The sequence below is a fragment of the Protobothrops mucrosquamatus genome, unplaced genomic scaffold (assembly GCF_001527695.2).
Source record: "Protobothrops mucrosquamatus isolate PMUCROS unplaced genomic scaffold, P.Mucros_1.0 scaffold_201, whole genome shotgun sequence".
Classification (NCBI taxonomy): Eukaryota; Metazoa; Chordata; class Lepidosauria; order Squamata; family Viperidae; genus Protobothrops; species Protobothrops mucrosquamatus.
This window is the reverse complement of record NW_015386277.1, coordinates 529,911-539,943: the sequence shown is the minus strand read 5'-3', so window position 1 is coordinate 539,943 and position 10,033 is coordinate 529,911. Positions and strand designations below refer to the sequence as shown.

The 10,033-nt window shown below is 40.6% G+C and overlaps 1 protein-coding gene across 4 annotated transcripts in view; it reads left to right on the top strand.

The window, feature by feature from the left end:
• ARFIP1 (ADP ribosylation factor interacting protein 1) overlaps positions 1-8,828 on the top strand; it is a 45,061-nt gene extending 36,233 nt beyond the window's left edge. For all 4 annotated transcript variants that reach the window (XM_015825694.1, XM_015825677.1, XM_015825686.1 and 1 more), the window contains one exon: positions 7,287-8,828. In XM_015825694.1, coding sequence (XP_015681180.1) covers positions 7,287-7,442 — 156 coding nt within the window. In that variant the 3' untranslated portion in view covers positions 7,443-8,828. The remainder of the gene's footprint in view (positions 1-7,286) is intronic.
• The last annotated feature ends 1,205 nt before the right edge of the window (positions 8,829-10,033 follow it).

The following is a 10,033-nucleotide window of genomic DNA, read 5'->3' as shown; positions in this document are numbered from 1 at the left end:
TGCTGGGAAAGGGATAGGACATCCCCAATTCAGTTGAAAAGCAGGAGCAAAATCAGTATAAAGTTGCTTCTAATTCTTCATCTGGTTGGAATGGAACCTAATATTTTCTGCAAGCAAATTATTCACTTTGGTATCACTTTGCTACCTGTTTCTGAATTATGATTAGAAAATTGAGCCTTTAGGGGGCAGACGTTCTTTCGGAAGGCCCAGTAGATTTGCAAGCAGATACTGCTGATTCCGTGAACTTGCATTTATCTCAAAAGGCTAGATAGGGTACCAATCCAGGTATTCAGAAAGCACATAACTATTGTATGTATTAACCTTTTAAGATAGTTATCGTTTGGAAAAGGGTGTTGATACATTAGTTACAGCATTGTCCTGAACGTCCAGAATTAAACTTCTCAAATTGAGTTTTATACTTATAAATTTCTTGTAATTTTAAATGAGAAATGTTAATGGATACAGTAAGTATCTTGCCTATGAACAAGTTGAAAATAGAAGTCTTTGGTAGAAGAAAACATTTTCCCATTGTGAAATGAGGTCCTAAAACATGAAATTATGCTGTGAAAATTCAGGTTTGAATTTTGTAAGAAAAGGGATTGCATATAAAAAAGAACCAACATGAGGAAAAAAAGAATTAAGCAAAAATATTCCATTAAATGGTACTTTATCATAGCTACAAAAGAAGATTTTCTTTTGTAGTTATATTCAAATGTATGATGTTCTCATGCATTGAGTTACTAAGTAGTACAGTCTAAGAACAACAATGCAAGAGGGATTTTATGAGGCTATCAACAATGTGAAGTAGCTAAATAGAATATGAAATTTTCATTGGCAGCAGATTTGATGGAAGCAAAAGGCAAAAATGTTGGAACAAGTTAAATTGATTCAAATTTTTGCTGTGCTATTATTTATGTCCTGTTTTTCTAGATTGTTAATAGTACCGTTCGTCTTTCATCACTAGTTAGCCAATGGTGTGGAAGCACCAGTTGTTTAACTGCCTGGAATGTAACTCTATAAAGTCACTATGAGCTTTTCACTTGTTTTTTTTTCCTGATGTTTTGTACATATGTAGAAGTATTGCCAGAACTATTATGGGATGTATCTTAATCGCATAATGCATTATAACTGCATACATATGTCTAATTCATAAAACTGGATTTTAAAATCCTGTTCAGTCAGTAAAACATAGTGGTGTCTAGGTTTGCTGTCTGATTATTGTAATTGCAAATTACTTTTAAGTATGGCCATCCCACATGTTTCACACATAAATCTGCTTTCTTAGTCTGTAGTTATAAGTATGTAACAGACACAGACCAGCAAAAATTGTGGAAGAAGTAGTTATGGAGTATAAATATTTTTATTTATTTGATTTATGAACACCTCACTTTTTGCACACTTAGTCTTACTGTAATGTGTTGCAACATTTCTGTAATACCTCTTAGAGCAGACATGTCCAAAGTCCGGCCCGCGGGCCATTTGCGGCCCGTGTTCCGGTTTAATCCGGCCCTCGAACAGCCCTCCCTGCTCTATGTAAATGCGGCCCTCCCACGGCCCTCCCTATCAGAAACCAATAGGCAGCAGCTGATCTTGTTTTGTGTCCCTCGCGAGACTCTGCTTGGGCCGCTCCCTGGGCAGCCGAGCCAGCCACATGTCTCCCCGTGCTGGGCGGCAGTCATGGCTGGTGCAGCGGCCAGCGGGAGCATCGCTCCCCGGGAAGCCGAACCGGCCACATGTCTCCCCAGCCCGGGCCGGACGGCAGTCAGGCATGAAGCTCGCCTGGCTGCCGCAGGGCTCTCCGCCGCTTGGCCCCATCGGTGGCACCTTCCTCGGGCACTTTCAGGGAGCCGCCGCTGCTGCCCTCGTTGCTGCAGGAGAAGGAGATCTTGGGATGCAAGGGCGGCGGGGCTGGCGGCGATCGGGACCCCCCCTCGTCGGCACTCCCCGTTGCCGGCGCGGCCGCCCATGGTGCACCCGGCCTTGGCGCCCTCCTCTTAAGACGGCGAAGTGGCTGAGGATGCGGTGGGGGCGGCAGCCGGGCCAGGGGCGGCGATGGGGACCCCGACGATGCTGCAGTGGCTTCCGCCAGAGCCGCTGCCTCCTGTCCTGCTCCCCCTCCCTGCCCGTTTGGCTGAGGACGCAATGGGGCCGCCGCCACTGGAGCCGCTGCCTCCCGTTCTGCTGCCCCTCCCTGCTTGTTCGGCTGAAGAAGCGATGGGGGGGCGGCCGGGAGCTTCTACCTTCCGTCCTGCTCTCCCCGCCCGTTCAGCGCCATCTGCCTTTCATTCTCTCTCTCTCTCCTAACCTGGAGGGAGAGGGAGAGAGAGAAAGAGGAAAGAAAGAGAAGATAAAGAGAGGAGAGAGGGAAAGAGAAAAAGTGGAAAGAGAAAGAGGGGAAAGAGAGAGAGAAAGTTAGAGGAAAGACAGGAAGAGAAGAGAAAGAGGAAAAAAAGAAAAAGAGAAAAGAGAAAAAGAGGAAAGAGAAAGAGAAGAGAAATAGAGGAAAGAGGAAAGAGAAAGAGAGGAAAGAGGGAAAGAGAAAGAGAGAAAGAGGAAAGAAAGAAAGGAAAGAGAGAGGAAAGAGAAAGAAGAAAAGAGGAGAAAGAGGAAAGAGAGAAAGTTAGAGGAAAGAGAAAGAGGAGAGGAAAGAAAGGAAAGAGGAAAGGAAGAGAAAGAAAGAGGAAAGAGAAAGAAGAGAGGAAAGAGAGGGAAAGAGAAAGAGAGAGAGAGAAAGAGAGGAAAGAGAGAAAGAGAAAGAGGAAAGAGGAAAGAAAGAAAAAGAGGAAAGAGAAAGGGAGAGAAAAGAAAGAGAAAGAAAGCAAGAGGGAGAGGAAAGAGAAAAAGAGAAAAAAGATTGAGAAAGAGAAAGGAAAGAGAAAGAGAAAGAGAAGAGAGGAAAGGGAGAGGAAAGAAAGAAGAAAAAGAGGAAAGAGAAAGAAAAGAGAGGAAAGAGGAAAGAGGGAGAGAAAGGAGAGGAAAGAGAAAGGAAAGAGAGAGAGAAAGCGAGGGGGAGAGGAAAGAGAAAAAGAGGAAAGAAAAAAGATTGAGAAAAGAGAGAGGAAAGAAAGAGGAAAGAGAAGAGAAAGAGGAAAGAGAAAGGAAGGAAAGAGGAAAGAGAAGGAAAGAGGAAAGAAAAGAGAAAGAAGAAAGAGAAAATTAGAGGAAAGAGAAAGAGAGAAAGAGGAAAGAGAAAGAGGGGGAGAGGAAAGAGAAAGAGAGAGGGGGGAGAGGAAAGGGAAAGGAAAGAGAGAGAGAGAGAAAGAGGAAAGAGAGGGAGAGGAAAGAGGCATAAAATAATTCATTTGCATTTAATTGTAATGGTTCAAAGAATGTTCGGAAAAATGTTCGGCCCTCCAGCACGTTCACTTCATCCAATCTGGCCCTCTTTGAAAAAAGTTTGGACANTTGTAATCTTGAATATTGTAATGTTGAAAGCTTTAGGATGGATAGTTACATTGTAACATTTTAACTTCATTATGAAATTGACTGGAGTGATAGGTGATAGAACAATCTCCAGCTTGTCCTTCAGAATAGGGAGTATTGAAATATTCCAGTAGAATGTCCAGAAAAACCATTTTTGTTTCAACCTCGGCTCAAATTACTGTTTTTAAGGTTTCAAACAAAGACTGCAAAGTACTCAGGACAGCCAGGGCTGTGCTGAGAGTGGGTTTTAAAAAAGTTCAACTGAAGAATTGAAAGGATTTTCTATGGGATTTGATCTTAGATTTGAAAAGGGAGATTGGAGACAATAAAAATGTTACTCGTGAGGAAGTTGGCCATGTGTCTGGATTGAATTAAATTGGCTGACCTAAAGATTTCCCTTGAGTTATGCTAGCAGGGTGGAGACTTGTAATCAAGCATTTGCAGGTACTTGCATTTCTCTGGGAAATTCTTTTCTGTCTGATTTATTAGAGGATGCACATACTCTTCCTTAGCTTAATCAACTACGAAAAATATAACAATAACAATTACTGCCTCTTATTCTTCAGGGTTACTATAGCTTCCTTTTTCCAATATTTTATTTTCAAAGAAAGAATTTTTTGACCCAGCATACTTAGATAATGATAATGTGAAAATTTCCAAAATATGCATGACTGGAGGATCAACGTAAATTACTTCTAATCCAGGGTCTATCTCTGAATAGGGCAGATCTAATACTACACATGTAGCAGAGCAGTATCATGTCTTTAGTGGTTAATTTTTTTAATATAATAATGTGTGCTTGGAAATGACAGTATGGCATAGGTTAAGGCTGAATTAAGGCTCATAATTTGATGACTTGATTGTGGATGAGAAGACTGACCTGCCATGTATTACTGAAACCTGGCCGTGCCCAAGTGGGGCAGTCCCCTTTCTAATATGTGCCCAGCTGGGTTTCAGATGCAACATCAGCCAAGACCACATGGTAGGGGTGGTAAGGTGGAAGTGATCATCTGAAATACTTGGGAGGCACCCAGAAACACTGTCAACACATATACAAGTTGCTGGGTAAAATAGCAAAGGTAAAGGAGTCCCTGCGGATTGTATTCCGTTAGTAGTAGCCAACTTTAGTAGCCAACTTTAGGGGGCAGTGCTCATCTCCATTTCTAAGCCATTAAACCAGCTTTGCCTAAAGATGTTTCTGCAGTCATGTGGCATCACACAGCAGTGCAGAGTATGCAATGAAACATGGAGTGCTATTGCCGTCTCACTGAAGTGGGATCTATTTATCTATTTGCATTTACATGCTTTCAAACTGCTAGGTTGGCAGGAGTTGAGGCAAATGACGGGAGCTCACTCCCTCATGCAAGGGTAGGGCTCGAACTGCTAGAGTATAGACCTTCTCCAGCAGCTTTTAAGCCACTGAGTCACCGCACCTCTTAAATTGCTGGATGCAAGATCCTATTTGTTAAGTAGGGATTAATAGGACTGTTGCTATTGTATCTACCCTCCTGTTGCATAGTATTCTCCCTGCTTGAGCTCTTTGACTCTGTGTTGGGTTGGCAGTGGGGTTTCTTAGGCTTATGGTCTTGTCTTGTTACTTGAGGGGCCATTTCTTCCCAATTATTTCTACTATTCAATCCAATCAGGCAAGATAAGTATGCTTGGGATCCCATTGGCCAAAGAATGTCAGTTGGCAGGGCCTAGATGTGCCTTTTCTACTGTAGCACTCACCGTATGGAACACCTCCTTCTGAAGATCAGGATGGCCCCTGACCATGCAGAATTTTTGTATGGCCCTGAAGACCTGGTTCTGGGACCCACTTCTTGGTTATGCTAGTTATTTGGGCTGATCTTGATCAACTGCTTTATATTTTAACTTTTGAAATGTATATAATTGTTTGGATTTTAACTTTGCTCTCTTGTCACTTGTTAAAATGAGCAGCCATATGAATTGCATAAATAAATACATAATTTATTTTAGTAAATTGGGCCTAATGGTAATGTGTCAGTGCCCATTGATGATCTTGCAATGCACTTTTCAGAGCTGAAGAAAGAGGTTGTGGTTAGGAAAACATTAGTACATCTGCAAAATATAAAAAGTTGAGTACATTTCTTCTACATCACAAAAGCAGGCAGACAGTTCCCTATTCCTTCAAAAGGAAACTATCAAGAGTATCAATCAATTTAAAGATAATTAGGATAGTAAAGTAAATATACTCATTTTACAAAGATTTTTGTAACCTATCATCCTTTTTGTCCTTTCAATAAATCTGGTTAATAAAACACAGGAGAATCTAGCTTGTTTGTTATCAAATATTACAACATGTATTAGTAAAAAGCTGCACCATCAAAAAAAATAATCCACATAATGACTTAAGACAACATATGAGCTTAGCCAGTGAATAGCCAAGAGCCTAACTAGGAAGCTTCATGACCAAGTGGGGTTTTAAGTCTAGATTTCCTTAGTGTTGCTCAGATATTTGAATTATAGGTACCGTAATCCTCAACTTACAACCACAATTGAGCCCAACATTTTTGTTGTTAAGTGAAACATTCATTAAGTCAGTTTTGCCCCATTTTACAACTTTTCTTGCCATAGTTGTTAAGTACATCGGTGAAGTTGTTAAGTTAGTAACACAGTTGTTAAATGAATCTGGATTCCCCATTTACTTCGCTTGTCAGAAGATCACTGAAGGTGACCATGAGACTCCAGGACACTGTAACCATCATAAATATGAGTCAATTCCCAAGCATCTGAATTTTGATCATGTGACCACAGGGATGCTGCAACGGTCATAAGTGAAAAACGATCATAAGTCACTTTTTTCAATCCCATTGTAACTTCAAACAGTCTCTAAATTAATTGTTGTAAGTCGAAGACTATCTGTACATATTATAGTGGCTCTCACTATTATAGACACTACTTTATGTATAGATTATAGGTCTACTTTGTTCCCACTATACATACTTTTGTCTTTATTTTCTTTGGCTGAATTAAAACTTGATCAAATGATAATTGGATGTGTTGAAGTAATCGGTACAATTTCAGTATTTACAAATTATCCTTACATATCTCTATCCAACTGATAAGCTTACGCCAATATTTTCCTTAATTGATTGATGGTTGCTAACAAATGCAGTAATAAAATATACTAATATCCTTATCAGAAAACAAAATAGACAAACAGATGCAACTGATAAAAACAGACACATGATCAGTGTATCTATTGGATAAAATAATCACCTACCTAAACAATCTTTTTGACATGTTGATGAACAACCCTAACTCTTAGAGCAAACAAAACAATGGGCGTATTTGTGTGTGGTGATAAGATGTAACATGGATGACTACAAATGAGCAAGATTGCACACACAGCCCTCCAAATTAGCTATGATTTATGTCATTCCTAGTTCATTTGGTGCACCCACTCACAGGAAAAGCCTGTGGCAGGGTTCTGCTCATCTGTCAAGCCAAACTATGCTTAACAGGTCATGTGAGTATAGTCAGTTAAGGGCATCTATGCAGGTAAGGTTATATTTATCATACACAGCCTCTTCATTTAATTTGGCTTTGGTATTAATGGTAGTTGATATTTGCTTCTGTTGATGAAACCATTTTTTGGTTTTCAATCTGATTGTTTCACTATAGCAGTGTTTCTCAACCTTGACAATTTTAAGGCATGTGGACTTCAACTCCCAGAATTCCACAGCCAGCAATGCTGGCTGTGGAATTCTGGGAGTTGAAGTCCACATACCTTAAAATTGTCAAGGTTGAGAAACACTGCACTATAGAGAAAGATAATTTGTAAAAACAACAACAACCCATAAATATATATTCATTTTTAATTTGATCTTTCTCCACAGGTGAAGGTGCTGCACAATCAGCTAGTTCTGTTCCACAATGCCATTGCAGCCTATTTTTCAGGAAATCAGAAACAGCTTGAACAGACCCTTAAACTATTCCATATCAAATTGAAAATACCTGGAGTGGATGCTCCTTCTTGGCTCGAAGATCAGTAATCGAACCACGCACAGATATCCATGGTTCCGCCCAGGATCTTCTATATCCAGGGAGAATCAAGCAACGTTTCTATAAGAAGGACTGTTTGTAATGATACTTGCACAAGCAGCTTTAATTCCTCCCCCCCCTCCAATAACGAATACTATAATAATTTGGCAGGGTGGATGGATGTAACCAAATTAACTTGTCATTTCAGAATCAAAATGTTTTGTATTTAAGGGTGAATGGTTTTCTGTAGTAGGGGAAGTATAGATTTGCACTGACATAAATATTTGTGATCTTTGGTAACTGTGGCAAGTAGGTGAGAAATTTTCCAAAGGAGATGCTCATGATTTATACCAATATCTGATATTTTATATAAATGAATTAAAACTCTACAGATTCTTTTTCATGTAACTGTGTTCAAAAATTATTTTTTTAAAAGAAAAACATTAAGCCCTTTAAACAGCTTCATTCACAAAATCAGTGGCTCACTGACAATGTGAAATTGCAAAAAAAATGCCATTTTTTTACACCTGAATCTTTCTAACGTATGCTTAAAAAATACTAGATGTCGAGTTTCCGTTTTGAGCTGAATCCTTTTTTTATCATTATAAAGAACCACCTTAAGAAAGTAGTCTTAGTTGTACTACTTCAATGTTTAACTTTCTATGAAATCATACCTTACTTGTCTGAAATTCAAAAGTGCCTTTTGAAATACTCTTTCTACTCTTCTATACAAAATATATCTTTACAAAACCCTTTCTAGATTTATGGGTGTGTTTTTTTAAAGAGACTAAGGCCAGTCTAGTTTGTATTCTTCTGTTTGACTCGCAGACCATGTCACTTGACTGGGACAGAGTCTGTTTTTTTAATCAGTAGCTGTTACAAAAGTACAAGTTTGTTACTTTATCATAGCCGGTCAAAATTTATTGTTTTGGAGCATCATTGTTTGCACACTTTCTACTGCTTTTTCTGTTTATATAAATGAAGTACTTAAAATAACTTATCTCAGCTAAATGAATTGTATAATTATGTATTATATGTTGAAACAAATTCAGTTGCTTCTTTAATGGTTTTGTTTCAATCCTAAAGTAAAATGTTTATCAAGTATACCTTAAGCCATTCCTCACTGCATTCTTGTCCATTATGTTTTTGTTGCTGGGTTCTGTCTTGAAGTAAAGTTGGTTTCCCAGAGTACGTTTCATTATTAGCACTTATTCATACTAATAGAAATTAGCACAATACATATATATCTAGAAGTAACATCCTTCTAGAGTCTTGCGTAAAACAAATGAAAATACTTTGTAGGCTTTTCCATTTACTTCATTGGAATATTGCATTTAAAATCTGTTTGTTTCTTGCAACTAGAGATTAAATGCTTTAATTTTCATTAACCCCAAGGAACAAGGTGTCTTGTATTGTTTTTGTGAGCCTACTAATTATAATAAAAGAAGCAAGCCTCACCTCACTTATTCTCCAAGTATAAGGCATACTTGAACATTTCTATCAATGATTTCATCTCTATTCTGGTGCAAGCTTCCTGATTATAACAGAAGTGTTTAGTTGACCACCCTTTTTTGCTAAAGGGAAACTTTTTGTGACTGCAGGTAGTCCTTCAGTTACAAATGTAATGGAGCCTGCCCATTCCATTCGCAACTTGAGGATTTGCAGGAGTGAATATCATACCTTGAACACAATTCACTCCCAGCTTTTGCCCACGTATTCACTAATTTAATGCATGGGTGAATGCACTGCTCATTAAGTGAACATGAGGTATTTCAGGGTGGGGAAGGTCATGGGCCTAGTCATGGAACAGGCCATCTTCACACCACCCAAGGCCTCCCCAAAACCACAGAAATACCTCATGCTCCCTCCCCTGGGGGCCCACAATTGCTCCCCCCATCCTGCTACGCTGGGTCACTTACCTTGTAGATCTGTGTCCTCTCCAGACTCTCTGTTTCTTTCTCTGATCCCAGCAAGAGCAGAGGGAGGCCTCTGAGGCCCAGAACAGACCTCCGGAAGCATGTGGCCGCCGTCCATAGCCTCCATTTTGGGCCTTGGAGGCCTGGAGAAGCCCCACTGAAGCATCCCCTGGCATTCTTTCTGGGCGGCGGCAGCCCAGAAAAGGCCTCCGAGGCCCAGATCGGGCCTTCGGAGCCTGTGAAAGAGTCCCCCAGTGTCATTTCTGGGTGTTGGAGGCCTTTTCCAGGCCTCTGCCACCTGGAAAGGACACCAGGGGATGCTTTAGCGGAGCTCCGGAGGCTGTTCTGGGCCTCAAACAGGCTAGATAGCAACTTGCTTCAAGCCTGCATAATTCGAGGTTTTCCTAACCTATTGTGTGAGTGGTACCGCATGGTGCTGGTGCTAGATATCGAGCTGGACCGTCCCCGAAAGTCAAGCCCCATCGAATCCAAGCCGCCATGCCCAAGAAAAACGTCTATGGGTGACGTCCCCAAGCCTCTGCAACCACCAGTGTCTCCCAAGCACCGGCCAGGGCTCCAATCAAGTGCTACCAGTGCGGTCAGATGGATCACCATGCTGTGGAGTGCCCAGCTCCTCACCTTCAACCCAGGAGCATGTCAACCCACGAAACTGAAGAGCTCCCAGA